At 41.9% G+C, this 20,879-nt stretch overlaps 1 protein-coding gene across 1 annotated transcript in view; it reads right to left on the bottom strand.

Moving 5' to 3' along the window:
- The window catches only part of INTS9 (integrator complex subunit 9), a 125,690-nt gene that overhangs the window by 46,403 nt on the left and 58,408 nt on the right, over positions 1-20,879 (bottom strand). The window contains exons 6-8 of the mRNA XM_010370900.2: positions 20,055-20,141; positions 2,602-2,722; positions 1,684-1,818 (exon numbers count right to left, since the gene is read on the bottom strand). Coding sequence (XP_010369202.1) covers positions 1,684-1,818; positions 2,602-2,722; positions 20,055-20,141 — 343 coding nt within the window. The remainder of the gene's footprint in view (positions 1-1,683; positions 1,819-2,601; positions 2,723-20,054; positions 20,142-20,879) is intronic.

The following is a 20,879-nucleotide window of genomic DNA, read 5'->3' as shown; positions in this document are numbered from 1 at the left end:
AATAGATGTAGATAAATAAATGGAATATGGACTCCCACAAGTTACCTAATGTATCTATATACCCATTCAACAGCTAACTAATGTCCCCCACTCCCTATTACAAACATAGAGATAACCAATATTCAGGAAATGAACAGTAAATTATTTAGAAATACCTAAAAAGGAGTAAGTATCACATTCATAACAATGTTTATATGTGCTGGGCTTCTTGCTAAATATGACTGGAATGAGTAACTTAAAACCTTCCAATAGTTTCCCTCTCCATATTAAAATAAAACCAAAATTCTTCCTCATAGCCTACTAGCACTACATGACATGGTGTCTGCCACTCTCTTGGACCTCACTGCTGACCACCATGCTGAGACCACAATAGCCTTCTCTGCCCTTCAAATTATTCTTGCTTTAGGGACCCTTCACTGGCCATCCCTTTATAATACAAACACTCACAGCTTCACGTGGCTAATTTTTCTGTTTTTCTTTTTTCTTTCTCTTTTTTTTTTTTTGAGACGGAGTCTCACTCTGTCACTCAGGCTGGGTGCAGCACACGATCTCGGCTCACTGCAACCTCTGTCTCCCGAGTTCAAGTGGTTCTCCTGCCTCAGCTTCTCAAGTAGCTGGGATTAGAGGTGCATACCATCACACCTAATTTTTGTATTTTTAGTAGAGATGGGGTTTCACCACATTGGCCAGGTTGGTCTCAAACTTCTGACCTAAAGTGATCCACTTGCCTTGGCCTCTCAAAGTGCTGGGATTTACAGGCATGAGTCACCATACTCAGCCTTTTTTTTTTTCTCTTGAGGCAGAATCTCACTCTGTTACCCACACTGGAGTGCAGTGGCGCAATCTCGGCTGACTGCGACCTCCGCTTCCCAGGCTCAAGCGATCCTTCTGCCATAGCCTCTGGAGTAGCTGGGCCCACAGCATGTGTCACCACACCCGGCTAATTTTTGTATTTTTTGTAGAGACAGGGTTTTGCCATATTGCCCAAGCTGGTCCTGAACTCCTAGGCTCAAGCAGTTATCCCATTTTGGCCTCTCGAAGTGATGGGATTACAGGTGTGAGCCACTGTGCCCAGCCAACATGGCTTACCTCTCCAGGTCTCAGTTCCAGTGAGATCTTCCCACCGGCTTTCCTGGGCACCCAATCTAAACCAGTCTCCATCACTCTGAAAATCATCCTGATTTACTGTTTTCAGTACTTGTATCACAATCGGAAATGACCATACCCTTTATTTTTTTACCCACTATACACCATCCCCTCCCCAACATCATCAACTCCCCTATAACGTAAGATCCACAAGAGGGGCTTTGCCTCTTGGTCACCACTGAATCCCCAATACCCAGATGTGTGCATGACACTTGACACTTGGCCCTTGGGAAGGATTTTAAACAGCTAATATTTGCTGAGTAAATGCATAACCATCTGTGTCCCACATTAGGCTATGGTCTTTGGAAGGACTGCGGGAATTTCAGAACCCTAGTGGTGACCCTCAAGGTAGCAGGACTATTTCAGAGAAACCTGTAGGCCAAAATGTTGGGACTCAAATAGTCTACCTTGGCTAGAGAGTATCTGTAGAAAACCAAATTGGGAAGATTTAAAAATGGCTGATGGTACCCTGGACACATTCTGAATTTGAGTTAAGTAACCAAAAAGCTGAGTTGCAAGAAGAGAATTTGGAATTACCTGGGGGTGTGTGGTAAGCAAGGAGGATCCAGAGACATAAGACACTTTCTCGTAATGAGACTGGATGATCCAGTTGGAGCTCCCAAGGGCATAGCCAGAGCTCAGAGGCGTCACCTGGACCGCACCAAAAAGCTCCTAAAAGAGAACCACAGTAAGAATGTGCAAGGAGCTTACAGTGACAGTCACATGAGGTAATTCTGGAGGGAAAAACAACAGAAACATCCTCAGTTTAAAAACAAAAAATATTTTAAAGTAAACCAGAGACTGGGTGCAATGGCTCACGCCTGTAATCCCAGCATTTTGGGAGGCTAAGGCCAGTGGAATGCATGAACCCAGCCTGGGCAACGTGGCAAAACTCTGTCTCTACAAAAAAGTATAAAAATTAGCTGGGCATGGTGGCACATGCCTGTAGTCCCCAAGTAGCTACTTGGGGCAGGAGGATCACATGAGCCTGGGAAGTCGAGGCTGCAGTGACCCGTGTTTGTGCCACTGTACTCTAGCCTGGGTAACAAAGTGGGACCTTGTCTCAGTCAATCAATAAAGTAAACTACAAAGTTTTAAGGAAAACAGAAAGATGATGGAGATCATCGTGCTCCAAATATAGAAAGCAATCCTATAATCTTTACTTGTCACCTGAGAGCTCCAGCCCTCTTCCATGTCCCTAGGCACTCAAGGTTCACACATTAAAAGGGAGAGATGAAATATTACCATACAGACCAAAGATACGCTTTGGCTTTCCTTTTTCATTTTCAGTTAGGTGTTAGGCCCTTGTTCCTGACTGGAACGGAGGAAAGAACAGAGGCTCTGGATCCTCAGTAACGGAATGGCTTTAAAAACGTAACTATAGGATCCTTCAAAACAATAACAATATGAACGGAAAGCATTCATAAATGACTGAAATGTAATATGAATACTCACAATTTTCTGAGAATATCCCACCAGCTGGATTTTACTAAGGGCAGAGTTCACCTCTTGCATTGTATAGCATCTTCTCCAGGTTGACACTTCCACTGCATCCTTGAGAGGAGAAGGTAACAGCCTGCAAATGGATCACAATATCAACTACTGGGTGAACATTTCTTCATGTTCTACAGCATTCCTTTCCAGTAATTTGTCCATTTGATCTCAATGGTTTAATTTACTGGCATATAATTGTTCATAGGATTCCTTTATGATTTCTCTTTTTTTATTTTTATTTTTTTTGAGACAGAGTCTCACTGTGTCACCAGGCTAGAGTGCTATGGTGTAATCTCGGCTCACTGCAACCTCTGCCTCCTGGGTTCAAGCGATTCTCCGGACTCAGCCTCCTAAGTAGCTGGGATTACAGGTGCCCACCACCATGCCCAGCTACTTTTTGTACTTTTAGTAGAGATGGGGTTTCACCATGTTGGCCATGATGATCTCGATCTCCTGACCTTGTGACAGGCCTGCCTCGGTCTCCCAAAGTGCTGGGATTACAGGTGTGAGCCATCGTGCCCAGCCATTTCTTTTCTTTTCTTTTCTTTTTTTTTAAATAGAGACATGGTCTTTCTATGTTGTCCAATATGTGTCAACAGAAAAACGTTTTATCATTTGCTCCAAAAGAATCAGGAGGAGACCTGAAGAGTAACTTCCCTGACATTCACTGTACAATACAGGTCCAAGTACTGGGGTGAAATGAATGCATGCCATTAGCCTCTCCTCTCTCTCCTGAAACAACACTGAACAATAGAGGGCTTCACACACACACACACACACCCACCGTTAAGACAAAGAGAATGAGAGAAGAGACAATAGCAAGGTATCTTAGAAAGTAGAAAGACAAATGATAACTGACTTAGTAGGCCCAGGAAAGTTCAATGCAAATGTTTAATTTCTACTGCAGAACCCACAAAAAGTATGGCAACTGAAAACAACAGGTATATCTGGAAATTGAATCAATCTAAAAACAAGAGGAATTGCTGAAAAAATAGATGAGATACTTAGAACCTTCCAGATCTACTCATTCCTTCCATATAGCTCAGCAGCTGTCCCTTCTCCTCTCAGGTATGCTACCAGAGGTTGTTCTCTGGAGGCAGTAAAAATAGAAATCTGGACTAGGGGAAACCATCAACTGAGGCAGCCTTCCTAAACAAAAATTCATATATTTAGAGAAACAATGTTCGTCTCTTCATTTGGCTGCCAGAACACTATGAGTAAGCTTATACCCTCCAGGGTGGGGGGCTGAAAGAATCTTCTCTGAAGAATCCAATCAGCCTCAAAGAAAAAAAAATTAATGAAAAGATTCTAACACAGGGGGTTCCACAAAGAAACAGCTCAACCAGATTACTTTATGGTAAAGTCTGGAATTGAATAAGCCCTACTCATGGCACATAGACTTTCGAATTCGTTTTTTTTTTTTTTTTTAATTTTCCAACTCTTAAACATGAGCCAGTAAGCCAAGAACTACCATAAATTTGAGAAAAGTCTCTAAAATAATAAAGGCCTCAAATGGGGCCAGAGGAGCAGGTAGGGAAATTAGAAGAAATAAATTAGGCAGGTAGACGAAAACTTTAAGAACAGCTTGTCCTTACTATCGTTAGAAAAATAAGATAGTATAGCTAAGAAATGAGAAGAGATTGCTACAAAAAAAAGATTAAGAGAATAAAAAGAGCTGTTAGAAATTAGAAATACAATGTCATATAGTGAAACCATGCCAACAATACATCAGAATTTCAAAATAAGCTAAAAAGATTTAAGTTATACAAACACGAAAGAGGCACATACATGAAAAACTAGCAAAGCTTATAAATGACATGACAGAACTCAATAAAGAATTAGAAATAAAAGAAAACATCACTTTGGAAATGAAGACTAAACTACAGGTTGAGCATCCCAAATCTGAAAACCTGGATGGCGCGGTGGTTCACACCTGTAATCCCAGCACTTTGGGAGGCCGAGGTGGGCGGATTGCCTGAGCTCAGGAGTTTGAGACCAGCCTGGGCAACACTGAAACCCATCTCTACTAAAAACACAAAAATTACCTGGGTGTGGTGGCGGGCGCCTATAGTCCCAGCTACTCAGGAGGCTGAGGCAGGAGAATCGCTTGAACCTGGGAGGCAGAGCTTGCAGTGAGCTGAGAATCTCACCACTGCACTCCAGCCTGGGTGACAGAGACTCCCTCTCAGAAAAAAAAAAAAAATCTGAAAACCTGAAATCAGAAATGCTCTAAAATCTGCAACTTTTTGAGCGCAAACATGATGCTCAAAAGAAATGCTCACTGGATTACTTTGGATTTGGGATTTGGGATGCTCAATCAGCAATATTCCAAATTGGAAAAAATCTGAAGTCTGAAACACTTTGGTCCCAAGTATTTCACATAAGGAACACTCAACCTGTAACAGAAACACAGAGTAGATTAACACAATAGACAATGACACAAGAAAAATGGGAAGAAAAAATAGCAAAAAGAAATGAAGAGATTTAAACAATTCAAAAGAAACAAATGTTGAAGACAGATAAGCAAGATGCCACATAAGGGTAATAGTAGTCCCTAACAGAAAACCAAGGGAGAGAATAAAAATTAACACTCATAACATTCAATTACTAAATATTATAATTGCTAAAATAAAGAGACATGAAACTACACACTAAAAGAACATAATGCACACTTGAGAATACTGACCCAGAACAATGAACGCCAGACATATTCTGGGAAAATATTTAGACTACAAGCAAACCTTTGGGATCTAGGAAAAGAGCAAGTGACTTACAAGGAAAGAAAATTATATTTTATTAGTGGTTTTAACAGCAATGTTTAATATCAGAAAAAAATAGGAGAACATATTGAAGATACTCAAAGAAAGAAAATGCAAGCCAAGGACTATATATCTAGCAAAACTGACTTTCAAGGCCAAAGATCACAGATAAACAATTATGAACATGCAGGAACTCAGGGAATACTGTTCTTATGATCCCATCCCAAGAAATCTACTGAAGACTGAGTTTCAGACAATCAGAATGATTAAAGAAATATGAGTATGACTGGGCCAGTAGTGAGCATTAAATATACAGTTGCTAGTAGCTGACAGACTAAATGAAGGTTAGAAGGAAGGCAGTATAGTATGTAACGAAAATATATTCTGACAACACAGATATGGTACAAGTGTGAAAAAAAAAGTGGGGGGAAATATATATGCTCTGTTCTCCAAAGAGTACTAGAAACAATGACCAATTGAGTAGCAATGAGCATTGCTAACAACCAAAACGGGATCTTAAAATTCCACTTCCCATTGGAGAAACCAGGATTTCTTGGAGAAATGGGTAATTCAGGGCAGAGAATGTACAAGAAGAGTCTTAAACATCCTGCTATCACAGATGGCAAGGAAACAATCAAAGACTATGAGGGTCACAATAAATGACCTCAGGGACAATGAGTCTGTTTTCATGCTGCTGATAAAGACATACCTGAGACTGAGAAGAAAAGTAGGTTTAATTTGATTTACAGTTCCACATGGCTGGGGAGGCCTCAGAACCATGGCGGGAGGCAAAAGATACTTCTTACATGGCGGTGGCAAGAGAAAATGAGGAAGAAGCAAAAGCAGAAGCCCCTGATAAACCCATCAGATCTTGTGAGACTTATTCACTATCATGAGAATAGTACAAGAAAAACTGGTCCGCATGATTCTATTATCTCCCCCGGGGTCCCTCCCACAACATGTGGGAATTCTGGGAGATACAATTCAAGTTGAGATTTGGGTGGGGACAGAGGCAAACCGTATCAACACCTGACAAGGCTTTCAGTGTTCAAAGATGGGACAATTTCAGCTGAAACAACCACCACCACCACCACCACCACCCAATGGGTTGAAACCATGCAATATTTCAGAGGGGGCTGCGATTGGACTGGAGCTTTTGAGTTGCTGAGAATGTTCTCTTCCTTGACTAGGGGGGTGGCTTTAAGAGTGGTTGCTGTATAGTAATTTATTAAGCAATATATTAGTTTTGTGTGTTTTGATATCTGTGGGTTTTTTTTTTTTTTTTTTTTTTTTTTTTTTTTTTGCTGCTGTCGTTTTTAGACAAGGTCTTGCTCTGTCACCCAGGCTGGAGTGCAGTGGCATAATCACAGCTCACTGCAGCCTCAACTTCCTAAGCTCAAGAGATCCTCCTGCCTCAGCTTCCAAAGTAGCTGGGACTACAGGTGTGTGCCACCATGCCTGGCTCAGTTTATTTTTTGTAGAGACGGGATTTTGCCACGTTGCCCATGCTGGACTCAAGCGATCTGCCTGCCGTGGCCTCCCAAAGTGCTGGGATTATGGGCATGACTAATATCTGTGTTTTATATTATAATAAAAAGGTTAATTTAAAAATCAGAAGAATTTATGTTAAAAAATATTACAGCAGGAATGAAACACGGATAGAAAACTTGGGAAATGAAGTTAAGGGAATTCTGCAGAAGAACAAACAAAAAGAAAAACAGATGGAAAACAGGAGAGAAAAATATTTACATGACAATCTAGGAAGTTCAGCATCTAATAGCAAGAGTTGCAGAAAGACAGAACACAGAAAAGGGGGGTAGAAAACTTTTCTTTTAAACCGGAATTAAAATTCTTAATTTTCTAAATTGGGAATTGGCAAACCTTTTCCATAAGTGGTTGCAGGTATTTTAAGCTTTGCAGATCACATACAGTCTTTGCAGATCACAACCATTCAGCTTAACCGCGTAACAGCATACACAATATGTAAATAAGCGTGGCTGTGTTCTGATAACGCTTTATAAAAACAGTGGTGGGCCAGATTTGGTCCAGAAACAGTGCTGGCCAACAGCTGCCACTCCTGTTCTAAATTGAAAGGGCCCATTAAGTACTCAGCACATGAATGAAACTGCTTTAGTAAGACCCATCATCATGAACTCAAGGAATAAAGATTCTAAAAGCTATCATATGGCAATCGAGAGGTACAAACTAAAGATCTAGGCCCAAAAGAGCACCGGATATTTCAACAACACTCCTGGAAGCTAGAAGAAAATATAATAATGTTTTCAACATTGTAAGAGAAAAATTATATCTAATGTAGATTTCTGTCAAATAGTTTGAGGGTTATTTCTACCAAATAGTTTTAGATGTGCAGATTCAGAAAATTTACTTCCCACACATTCTTTGTCAGGGAGTTACTGGAGGATGTGGCCTGAAAAATCAAGGAGTAAACAAGAAAATGGAAGACTCAGAAAACAGAGCTTCTAACAGAAGCAAAAGAAGTCTTTGGGATAATGGTGAGGAAAATCCTCAGCTGAAAGCCATGGCATTGGGCCCAAGACAGCTGACATCAGAGAGAGAAGGCTGGGGAGAGGACTTCTCAAGGAGATAAAAGTTGTCTGAATACCTACGGAGACTGAACATGATGGGTGGCAGGATATGCCACCCCAAAATATGCCACTTCAGCATAAAGGTTAGTTTGAGGTAAAGGCACCTGAGAAACAGCAGGTGCAGGAAGAGCTCTCCGACCTCCTCTTTTTCTTCCTGAAAGGAGATGAAATCCCCATATGGAAGATGTCCTCCCTACAGCAGGAGGAAAGTAACATTTTATCTGTAGGGAAAGGGAATGGAGTTTGAGAAAAACCTGTACCAGCAAACCTTGTTAAACCCTGATCTTCCCAGTCATTTCTCCACCCAATTGACTGCTCTGGCCCAAGTCCCCTTCCCTTGTCACATTTTCCCAATGTCCTGCTGTTTGTCCAACTCAGTGTCTGCGTTCAACTCTAACTGCTCCTTTGGGTCTTCATTCTCCTGTGCAGACTCCTACATATATGTAATTTAATCAAATGTGTATGCCTTTCTTCTGTTAACCTGTTTTATGTCAGTTTAATTCTTAGGCACAACTGGATACCCTAAGAGGGTAGAGGAGAAATTTGTAATCACTTACAAACATATTGAGGAGAGACAATTAGAGGAAGAGTATAGAGACAATAGGTACATAAAATAACTACATAAATAAGAAAACAAGGTAATTAACTCAAGGGAAAACAAAAAGTTGCGCAAGATAGAAAAATAATCCTAATAATCTTATATGGCCGGTGAATTGCATTTATACAGCCATAACAATGGAAACACTGAATTAAGATTTAACCAGAGCAGCACATAGATCAAATCGTTCCCAGGCTTTTTACCCTTGTTTCTTTAGCAACAAAGTATCAATGATCCATTGTCATTACCTTCTACATAAACAGATACATGAAGATTTTCTTATTCACTTATCTTAGGTACACATAGTGAACTGCTTTAGGTTTTGCAATATTTATTCTATACATATTTACTTAGCACTGACTGTGGTCTCAGGACGTAAGTCACATAAGGGGAATGACACGCACAATACAGGGCTTCTGTTCACACTGTGCTTAAGTCTAAGAAAAATTTAACAGAACAAGGCAACAAAAGGGATGCCAAAGGACTCGAGTCATCCTTGCCTACAGGCTTTCCCAGAAAGCCCTAAACAATATACTACAAATGCAAATCTCAAGATCATATCATCCCCCAACTTCAATGGTTCACCAATACATTGAGGATAAAATCCAAGGCTCTCAGAATGACTTCTTAAGGCCCTTTTTTATCTGGGCGCTGCTTTTGCCTATATTGTCTATACTGGGCTTTTTTAGTGCAAGGCCCTGCCTGCCTGCACCCAGCACCTATCTAAGTCCCTCTGTCTTCTACATTTTGAGTAGACAATACTTACTTGCTCTTGCTTAAAACCTAGACACATTTGTCACTTTCTCTCAGAACTTGTGACCCTAGTCCAGGCCAGGTGCACACTCACATGCTCTTCAGGAAGGCAGGCTGGCCCTGAGTCTGGTAGGAGTGCAGGGAAGTGGCACAGAAGCTCCCTTTGGACTGAGGCCACCTCAGGGTCTGCTGCTCCTGCATCTCTTACCTCCACATCCCCGTAACTCATGACTGCCTGCTTTGAGGAAGGAGATATTTCTCTCAGAGGCACTGGTAAATAAGGAAAAAAGAGAATTTACAACCAGACAAGTCTAGGTTTACATCCTGGAGTTAGCTGTTCACCTCCAAGCCTCAGTTTCCTCATCTATAAAATGGAGAGAATACTACCTTCCTTTGAGAGTTTCTCTGCAATGGGGAAATGATGTATAATATAATGCATGTGAAGTGTCTGGTGCAGAAGAGATGCTGAGTCAAAGTTTGTCTCCACTCCTGTTCCAACACAGCCCCAGGAGCATACGCATTTCTCTACAATACTGCAGTGGACTCCAACCCAGGGAGATTGACTCTGACTAGCAGCAACGATTCTGAACTTGAGAGGCCTCAAGGAAAAACTCAAGGTTCTACCCAGCTTTGACTCCTCCTTTAAGTTCTCAGGATCAGGCAGCCCTGGGGCTTGAATCTCCTGGGGCCGCCCTGCATAGAAAATGAAGACCTCTCACTTTGGGCCCGGTAGCAGCCAAAGAGTTTCTTGCCTTAAAAATGCCAGAGCTGGGAGGCTGTCATGGGAGTGGCTAGAGAGCAGGGACCGTGATGAATAATGATGAATAACACTTGCAACCCCAACCACATCTCTCCATTCAGCTGAATTTCTTTCACATTGTCCCCAGCTTTGCCAGGGCCCTGCAACAGTCACCTCTCTTAAAGGCTGACCAGAAAGTCACACACAAGGCCAGAACTATACCTGCTTTCTTTCTGTGATTTTCCTTACCCATTATTTGACAACCAGTACTGCCATTACCCAGAACACCATACCATGTGGGCTTTCCTTCCTGCTAGCTCTGTCTTCTCTTGATGGCCCTTCCCAGCAGTCTCCCCTTTCCATCTAGGACAACACCCTGTGAAAATCCAGCAGACTAAGAACTGGAACAGCCTAGCTAAAAAAGAGGCTTTGGTCACTTTAATGTTTTCATTGTGTGCTGGAGATGAAACAGTCTTATATTCAGCTTATTGAGTACTAGCAGTGTTCTGACCGAACCCTTAGAAGGGAAAGTGGGAAGCATGAAGATGCAAAGCATCTACAACTTTTGTCCTCAACAGCCCAGAACTTATTTCTAGAGAAATTACTGGTGTTTCAAATAGGGACACAGTTTTCTTAAGTAAAACAAAAGGCTCCTGAAGATCCAGGTATATTTCAGCCTGAATCTTTCCCATCTTTTCTTTTACAGTAAATGGCATGGAAATCACAAACTTACGTTCTACAAAAACTGAAGAAAGCATGCTTATACAGAAATTTTCACTACACATGATTTGTGCTAATCAGATCCAGAGAAAACTGTAGTTAGAAGGAGAAGTCTTGTTAAATTCGCCTTTTGTTTTGTATTTTACTAATACCCACTGAAAAGAGTAACATGTATCTTTTTTATCCCATTGTATCATATGATTCACACAGCAATACTTTTTTCGTTTTTGTCTCCTCAGCACTGAGCACAGTGCCCAATATAAATGACACTCAAAAGAAAAAAAGTTCAGTTGCTATCCCAGGAAAGAAAAGAACCAGCAATGCAATTATCAACATGTCCCCTCTGAACTGCACCACATTTGGGTAGAGGTGAGCCCTATAACTGTGAGAGGTAGTGAAAAAAATCAGGGAGGAGCTCAGGGGTAACCCAGAAGAGGAAAGTCAAGCTATCCCCACTGCCTCTAGTTCAGTCTGACCTGCCCGGTTCAGGGTTTTGTGGCAGGCGCTTCTGCCATGGCTCCAAGTGACCCCCACCTACAGGATTCACCCCCTTGTGGAATCCTCTCCTAAGTGTGAGCTGGATCAAGTGGCTTGCTTCTAATATGACAAAGATGATGATGGGCTGTCACTTCAGTGGTTAGGTTACAGAAGACTAGGACTTCTATCTTGCTCACTCTCCTGCCTGCTTGGAATGGTCTCTTTTTCGTCATTCAAGCCCTACTCAGTCTGCCCAGCCCAGCCTAAGTCTTGCCATTTAGCCTCTATTTTTTCTGCTTGACATGCTCCTTGAGTAGAGTGACTAAATCTTAAACTTTTTTGGGTATTTTTCTATAAACTTACCATAATACCAGGCATTTGGTAGTTAGCAGTCTGAAATTCTCTGAATTTCATATTTCTGCCCACAAAGTCCTTTTGCTGACATCCTCTTTTATTCTTTCTAGATAGTTACTTTGTTGTGCTTCCTCTATCTGCTAACACATCTTGTCTAACTTAGCTTTCCCAGAAACTCTCCTTATGCTTACTTGAGGTCCCAATTACGGAGAGGCATTTATAGAGCCATTTAAAGCCATTAGAATTATTGGCTGATTTTGGATAAGAAGGATAAGGAAACCCAGAGGGAACTAGTTCTGTGTTTTTCTGGCTTTCTAATTTATCAAAGTCAAGTTCTCAGAGTCTAAATGTTTCATAAGTACTTTCTAAAGGATTTCATTGTTTTGCTTTGTTCTTACCACACTTGAGTGCCTGATGAACTTCTTTCCCAGGGCTCTGACATGATGACAAAGCTCTGTGGCCTCTTCCTCCATCCTGCCAGCAAAAGCAGCACGCTTTTGTGATTTTATTAAATATTAAGACTTTTAAGTCCAGAAGGACCACTTGGAAGGTGGTAAGTAAAAAACTGGCTGGGCATTAAGTGTTTGTTGAATGAATGAATGAATGAATAAATGAATGAACAAAATTAATGTAAGGAGAGAATACAAAGAAGACAGGAATCAGGAAAGTTCCCCACCTGACTCTCATCACAGCAAAGGGCTTAACATGTCCATTGGGGCTGGGGGAGACTGGGTATGTTGGCAGAATAAGGACCCATATGGAGTTTGTGGAGCCTCAAAATGAAGTATGTTTCAATATTAACCATAAACTAGGTTATAACCCCGATGTTTATTTTAGATCAAATTATTGCTTAAAAAACAGCAATTGCTTAGGCTACCAAAGCATGACAGGAACAACTCTTGAGAGCAAGTCAACGATCTTTGCTCTAATCCTATGCTCATGGAAAAATTTCTTACCCATAATTTGAGGTCTTAAGTGGACTTCCTGGCTAGCACAGAGTGTCCTAGATAGAGGAGCCACTCTAGTTCTGGAGCCAGTCAGAGGTCTTACTTTAAATTGATTAATCGGGATTTTTGTTTGTCACTCTACATCCTGGGAGTCTGGTCAGCATGAATCAGTCCCTCAGAGGCTAATCAACTCCAAGTGAAATGAAACGGTGAAGTGACTGGAATCGCAAAGCCCAACCAGCTGTGATTACTCCGTCAAAGCACTGCTGCTCTCTGAGGGCCTGCCTTAAGGAGCCTCTCTCTGGACAACTTTCAGAACTCTAACACAAGTGGACTTAGAGATAATTTAATTCTTATTTTACAGAAAAGATTGAGTCTGAGAGTCTGAGTGACAGTGACAACTAACTACAGGTAACAGTGGAATTTGAAAACAGTTTTCCTTCTGTCCACTTGACTACCTTGCTTTCACCAGAAAGGCAGTGTCTGAAGGTAAATTAGGCTGTGGAAGACAGATGTGTTCTGGTTAACAAAAGCAGATTATGTAAGCCACTTATCTTATTAAAGGAGACAAGGACACTGGCATTTATTGAGCACCTACTGGGTGACTGGCATAATTTTAAGAACTTAGTCATATTATTCATTTAGTCCTTACAACAATCCTATTAAGTTGTTAATATTGCTCCTATTTTATGGAGGAAATAGAGCCTAGAAGAAATAAGTTGACGCAGTTACCAAGAAACAGATCTGAAATTCAAATACCAGACTATTTGACCTCCAAGCACACACTTTTATCTTCTCTTCCTATCATAGAGTTAGTTGATAAATTCCTGTACGCATACCCAAGGGGTGTCAGAGCAGAGGAACTTCAACTTGAATATGCATGGTTTTAAGTCTTTTTTGTTTTGTTTTGTTTTGTTTTGAGATGGAATTTCACTCTTGTTGCCCAGGCTGGAGTGCAAATGGCACGATCTCGGCTCACCGCAACTTCCACCTCCCGGATTTAAGCGATTCTCCTGCCTCAGCCTCCCAAGTAGCTGGGACTATAGGTGTGACTAATTTTGTATTTTAACAGAGATGGGGTTTCACCATGTTGGTCACGCTGGTCTTGAACTCCTGACCTCAGGTGATCCACCAGCCTTGGCCCCCCAAAGTGCCGAGATTACAGGAATGAGCCATCATGCCTGGCTGGTTTTAAGTCTTCTGTAAGGAATGAAGCCACATTTCAAGTTTCAAGTATTAAAAACTGCCATAAAAATTCAGCCAAGAATATATCAATGCTTAATTGCTTAATGCTTGCATGAGGATGATGACAATATCTTGTAATGATTTATCCTTATTGTAACTGTAGATTTCTAATCTTATAAAAAATGTTAGCTTTATACAAAAGAAGTACTAGAGGTGGGGTTACTTTCTTAAGTGGAATATCTTCCTTTATATTTTTCCATTAAAAACCTAAACTTAAGTGAGTGTGGGAAAGTCAGAGACCCAAAATTATATTGTGAGGGATTCTCCTTTTCCTTCCCTTCAAAATTCATCTCTTTTTCAAGAGTAAACTGTAATGTCAAAGTTAGGAAGAAGGATGGCTAACTTCTTTGATATAAATCTCAAGGAGCACTGTCAACCGAGGCAGGAAGTTATACAGCTGCCAAAAAGTAGGAGTAATAGTTTTTTTTTTTGGTACATGTACTAATAATAAATCAAATGTTAATTCAAACTAACTTCAAATGATTTACGAGAATTTGTCAGATTCTTTTGACTGAGTTTGAAAATTTTTAATTTACTGTTTTCTTTAGTTGATAGTTTTATTAGTAATGCAAGCTACTAAGATGTATTAATTCTAGGCGCTTGACAAGATCTGCTTTGAGTCTGCCTATATATAGTACAAGCCAAAAATTGGGGGCTCAAGTCTCAAATCGAGTACCTTTCAAAGTACCTCTCAAAGAGGTACTTTGCTCAGATCATACGGGATTTTATTCTAATATAGGAGCCAACATTTCTAAAAAGATTTTTTAAAAGTCACATTTACAACATCTAGACTTTGAGCTTCTCAGGAAGGCTTGGCAACTGTGGGCTCACATTCCCATAAGGCCATGATCTGCGGGAGTTGCGAGTCAGCTGCCCCTACAGAGGGGTGTGGTCACTGGTCCACATTTTCCACCAGCCCATCTCACTCCTGTGTGTACCTTCCTCAGCCCTGTAGGCATGTGGACCTGTGATCCCTACTTTGGAAGACCTGGACAGGCAAAGCGCAAGAATGAAGAAAATAAGAAGAAAAAAAAAAGAATGAAAACATAAAGAGAAGATACAGCCTACATAATGGGAAAAATTTTGGTGAACTAGATAGCAAAAAATAGCATTTGTCAATGTAGCATGCCACAGTAGTCTGGGACGTTAGATATTAACTAGCTTGTTATAGAGAGAAATCTAAAGGTGATGTAAATCCCTTAGCACAAACATTGTCCAAATGCAGCACTTTTAGAACTCTGGTCCAAGATTAAATTCTAGGTGAATATTTCAAAAGAACTCTTTCGCTTGATGCCAATTAAAGAATAAATAGCTCTTATGGCCAAGCACAGTGGCTCATGCCTATAATCCCAGCACTTTGGCAGGCTGAGGTGGGCAGATCACTTGAGTTTGAGACCAACCTGGCCAACATGGTGAAACCCAAAAAATACAAAAATCAGCGAGCATGGAGGTGTGCACCTTTAGTCCCAGTTACTCAGCAAATTGATGCGGGATAATCGCTTGAACCCCGGGAGGTGGAGGCTGCAGTGAGCCGACACTGCACCACTGTACTCCAGTCTGGGTGACAGAGACTCTGTCTCAAAAAATTAAAAAAAAAAAATAGCTCTTCAAATTCTTCTACCACTTCTAATATTTCTGCTGAGTTTCAGAGAAAAACAGAACACAGCTATGGAGTGTCTCTTTCACACCTCAGTATATTTTCCCATAATTAGACTCTTCCCTTTCTCTACCAATAACTATGGCTCATCTCATGCTCTCATGCTCAAAAATCAAAACACAATCCTTGGCCAGGGTGAGAATCAAAGATGGCCTTCTCCAAAAGTGCAAGTTACTACTCTCCTTGCTCCTCTACCAAGTTAGTCTCAACAGTTTCTGATTTTTGCCTACAGTTCAACTAGCAGCTTCTTTTAAAAGGGAGATTTCCATTCTATTATAAAGATACATGCAAGTGTATGTTCATTGCAGCCCTATTCACAATAGCAAAGACATGGAATCAACCAAAATAGCCATCAACGATAGACTGGATAAAAAAAAAGTGGTACCTATATACCACGGAATACTATGCAGCCATAAGAAGGAATGAGATCATGTGTGTTGCAGGGACACAGATGGAGCTGAAGCCATTATCCTCAGCAAACTGAGGAACAGAAAACCAAACACTGCATGTTCTCACTTTTAAGTGGGAGCTAAACAATGAGAACACATGGCCACAGGCAGGGGAACAACACACATTGGGGCCTCTCAAGGAGTGTGGAGAGGGGAGGGAGAGCATTAGGATAAACAGCTACCTAGGTGATTGGTTGACAGGTGCAGCAAACCACCATGGCACATGTTTATCTCTGTTAACAAACCTGCATGTCCTACACGCATGTCCCAGAACTTAAAATAAAAAAATGTTTAAAAAGGGAGATTTCTTGTGCATCTTAGGAAATACCTTTCAGGCCCCTCCCTAGCCTTCTCCTCCTTTAGCCTCACCCACAGTCTCCCTAATGTAGGTGGCACTTCTTTTGTGTGGCCAAATGGGAGGCAAAGAAAAAACGGCCGAGGATTTTGCCCAAGGTCACAAGAGAAAAGGTGAAGTAAGGATTTGGGGCTTCCTAAGACTTTGCCCAAGATTTGGGAGTCAGGAAATACCGCCATTTTTTTTTTTTTTTTTTTAGACAGAGTCCTCGCTCTGTCCCCCAGGCTGGAGTGCAGTGGCGTGATCTCAGCTTACTGCAACCTCTGCCTCGCAGGTGCAAGCAATTCTCCTGCCTCAGCATTCTGAGTAGCTGGGACTACAGGTGTCCGCCACCATGCCTGGCTAATTTTTTTTGTATTTTTGGTAGAGACAGGGTTTTACCATAGTGGCCTGGGTGGTCTTGGAACTCCTGACCTCAAGTGATCTGCCCGCATCGGTCTCCCAAAATGCTGGGATTAAAGGCCTGAGCCACTGCACCTAGCCAAGAAATACTGACTTTTGAACACTATTTGTGGTGTGCCAAAATTATTTGCAGCAAAACACTACAAATGGTTTATATTTAAGAGGAAGAAGGGAAGTCAGAGCAGGCATTTTCCATGGGAACGAAAACAAAGTCCTGAGGTTTCTGAGAGGGAGATGTAGGGAACTGGGGTCCTGTCCAGTCCAGTGGGCAAACGGGAGATGAAAAGAAAAGAAGGGAGGTTATCAGAACCGAGGAAAAGAGAAAAGGGAGCTGGGAACAAGAATGCGGTACTGCACCAGGGCAGTCAGATCAAGGAGGCCATTCACATACACACCGAAGACTTATATATGCACATGTCCAGAAAATGTTTCCTAATGTGAAGCCACGCCCACACCATACATCCCCAAACAAGGAAACGGACATTCAGAAGATTCTTAAAACACAGCAGAAAATGTGCACAGATAAGCCTACTTCCTCATCCTGACACGAGAAGCGGCTCACATGCATGTGAGAAGAGGCATGTGTGTGTGCACAAGAGGTGGCCTAGCAAATGGGTTAGGAGCATGGACCTTGCAGCCAGGCGAGCTGGCTGGCTGGGTTTGAATCCAAATCCTGCCACTCACTAGCTGTGCGACCTTGGACAAGTTACTTAATCTCTCTGTGCCAGTTTTCTCTCCTGTAAAAAAGTAAAAACACTGGCTGGGTGTGGTGGCTCACGTCTGTAATCCCAACACTTTGTGAGGCTGAGGTGGGCAGATCACGAGGTCACAAGTTTGAGACCAGCCTGGCCAATATGGTGAAACCCCATCTCTACTAAAAATACAAAAATTAGCTGGGTGTGGTGGCACGCACCTGTAATCCCAACTACTCAGGAGGCTGAGGCAGAAGAATCGCTTGAACCTTGGGAGGCAGGGGTTGCAGTGAGCGGAGATCGCACCACTGCACTCCAGCCTGGGAGACAGCGAAACTCCATCTCGGGGGGAAAAAAAAAGTAGTAACATCTCTACTTACCTACCTATTTATTAAAGGAATAAATAAATTAAATAACACATTTACAAGAGTGCCTGGCACACAACAAGTGTTACATAAGTAAAATAAATAACATGTGTACAAAGAGATGCACGGAGGAGACTCATGCTCAAGCTCCGAAATAGTCACTATAGAAAAAGTATATTCCTCTAGCTACGTATTTATATTCTAATCGAAAGAAGATCTGCAAAAACTAAGACATTCTAATGTTGAAATAAGCAGATGACTACAAATCGCTGATCTAGAGGGAAAGAGAAACCAGTGCCAACTGGAAAAAAGTGGACTTGGGTAGGAGCATATGGAATATAAACTGCCTAAGAAATTATAAGACTATGCCGGGTGCAGTGACTCACACCTGTAATCCCAGCACTTTGGGAAGCCGAAGTGGGTGGATTGCGAGGCCAAGAGATCAAGACCATCCCGGCCAACATGGTGAAACCCCATCTCAACTAAAATTACGAAAATTAGTTGGGCATGGTGGCATGCACGTGTAGTCCCAGCTACTTGGGAGCCTGAGGCAGGAGAATCGCTTGAACCCTGGAGGCAGAGGTTGCAGTGAGCCAAGACTGCATGCAACAGTGCACTCCAGCCTGGGCGACAGAGTGAGACTCCGTCTCAAAAAAAAAAAAAAAAAAAAGAAAAAGAAAAAGAAGAAATCAAAAGACTAGTTTTTACTCCAGACTTGATGCCACCATCAGAAGGTGGGGCTGCTGCAGGGTCTGGAGGTGAAGACAGAATTGCTATGGTTAGAGAAAGCCCAGTGTGTTAACCCATAGTACCCATAGGGGTACTCTGTTGCCAATTTAAATAAGAGAGCATGGAAGTGGAATTAAGCTGCTGCTTCTACCATATTTCTCCTTACTTCATCTCTTACAGCCTAGTTCCTGGACCTAGCACTCTATGGCAACTCGCCTCTTTGGAATTGTTAAGGACTCCCCATTCCTATAGCCAAGGGCCTCATCTCCCTTTTACTTGATATTCCTGCAGCATCTGAGACCAACAACAACCTGTATTTTCTGAAACTTCCTTGTCCCTTGGTTTCCACTCAGCTCTCCTCTTACCTTCTTAATTACTTACAGCCTCTTTTACAACTCTTACCAGTTCTTTTTAATTCTATCTCAGAAATTCCTTTGAAGTTAGACTTCAGCTTCATGCTCACAGATACTGCCTTAGTTCAAGGCTTTGTCATCTCCCCTGGATTTCAGCAGTCACACTGTTAGTCCTCCCGCCTATCTCTGCATTCCCGTCCATCGTTTATGCTACTTCCAGAGTTACCTTCCCCAAAATAAATGTGGTCATCTGCCTCCTTATAAACCTTTGCTGGCCGACTTCACACTTTCAACAATATAAAACTCAAGTTTCATATATGAGAATCTTCATTCTCTTGCTCCAACTCACCCCTTTACTTGCACCTCTCACCTCTCTACTCCCCTTAATCCACACTGAACATCTCACTGTTCCCTGAATATACTATGTCCCATGACACCGTGCCTGGGCTTCTCTTCTCCACCTCTGCAACAGGGACAAGTCCATTTCTTCTTCCAAGACCCACCTTAACTGTCATCTCCTAAGGAATGTCCTTCTCAGCCTCCCTAAGCAGGGTTCTTCAGTTTCTGAGTGCCTACAGCACTGTGGGCAAACATCTTTTTTTTTTTTTTTTTTTTTGAGATGGAGTTTCACTCTTGCTGCCCAGGCTGTAGTGCAATGGCACAATCTCGACTCACTGAAACCTCTGCCTTCCGGGTTCAAGCAATTCTCCTGCCTCAGCCTTCCGAGTAGCTGTGATTACAGGCATGCGCTACCACCCGGCTAATATTTTTGTATTTTTCATAGAGACGGGGTTTCTCCATGTTGGTCAGGCTGGTCTCAAACTCCCAAACTCATGTGATCTGCCCATCTCGGCCTCCCAAAGTGCTGGGATTACAGGCGTGAGCCACCGCGCCTAGCTGGCAAACATCTTTTCTAAGACATGCCATGCAAACTGTAACTGACTTGAGTTATCTGATTTTCCATTAAGCTTTCAGCACCTCATGGACAGAGCCAATCGTTCCTAAAAACTCCAGTACCCAGCATAGCACCTTGCACATAGTTGGCTCTCAAAAAACATTGGTTGAATCAAATGTAACCCTTTCGCGTATTAGGAAAAAGAGAACCTTTAATATAACCAAATCATTGTTTAAGCATAGAAGAAGAAATCAAATGAGATTGCTTTGCAAAGCACCTGGCGCTATAGTCTCTGGGAAGAGAATGGTCTGTTCCTCACCTCTGAATGTCCTTATTCTTCCACAAGGAGGCAGACTGAGCCTTTGGCACTCTTTCAATGAAATTCACCAGCTCTTCCATGAGAAGCCTGAGTTTAAACAAAAAAAGTGAGGAACACCCATTAAAAAATTAGAGAAACACCCTACTCTAACAGTTGGCCAGGAGAAATGACTTGCCCACCTCTTCCTACACCATCTCATCATCATCTTCCTCTCTGCTGCACATAAACTTGATCACCAGTTGATACAAAGTTACACAAAATCCTCACTTTCTTATTGCATTTCTGTGCTGAAAATTCTAAACTTAAATAATTTAATTCACCTTTAAAACAAGCCGGGCCCGTTTCTTGTCTCTAAACATAGAAATACACAAGCCCGTTTTAACTCTCACTCTAAGATCTCTACCTTTATGTTACTAAAAATACATAGGGAGAAGTTAAATGACTGTCAAGTATCTAATTTTGGTGACACAGCAGGAAGTGGGCAGGATTTTTTTTTTTTTATATGACAATATTAAATGAACTTCTTTTTTTTTGAGACTGAGTTTCACTCTTGTTGCCTAGGCTGGAGTGCAATGGCACAATCTCAGCTCATTGCAACCTCCACCTCCTGGGTTCAAGTGATTCTCCTGCCTCAGCCACACGAGTAGCTGGGATTACAGGCACCTGCCACCACATAGAGCTAATTTTTTGTATTTTTAGTAGAGACGGGGTTTCACTGTGTTGGCCAGGTTGGTCTCGAACTCCTGACCACAGGCGAATCCACCTGCCTCGGCCTCCCAAAGTGCTGGGATTACAGGCGTGAGCCACCGCGGCTGGCCTAAATGA

Source organism: Rhinopithecus roxellana, chromosome 9 (genome assembly GCF_007565055.1).
Source record: "Rhinopithecus roxellana isolate Shanxi Qingling chromosome 9, ASM756505v1, whole genome shotgun sequence".
NCBI lineage: Eukaryota > Metazoa > Chordata > Mammalia > Primates > Cercopithecidae > Rhinopithecus > Rhinopithecus roxellana.
Note: the sequence above shows the minus strand (reverse complement) of the source record. Positions and strands in the feature narration are given on the sequence as shown.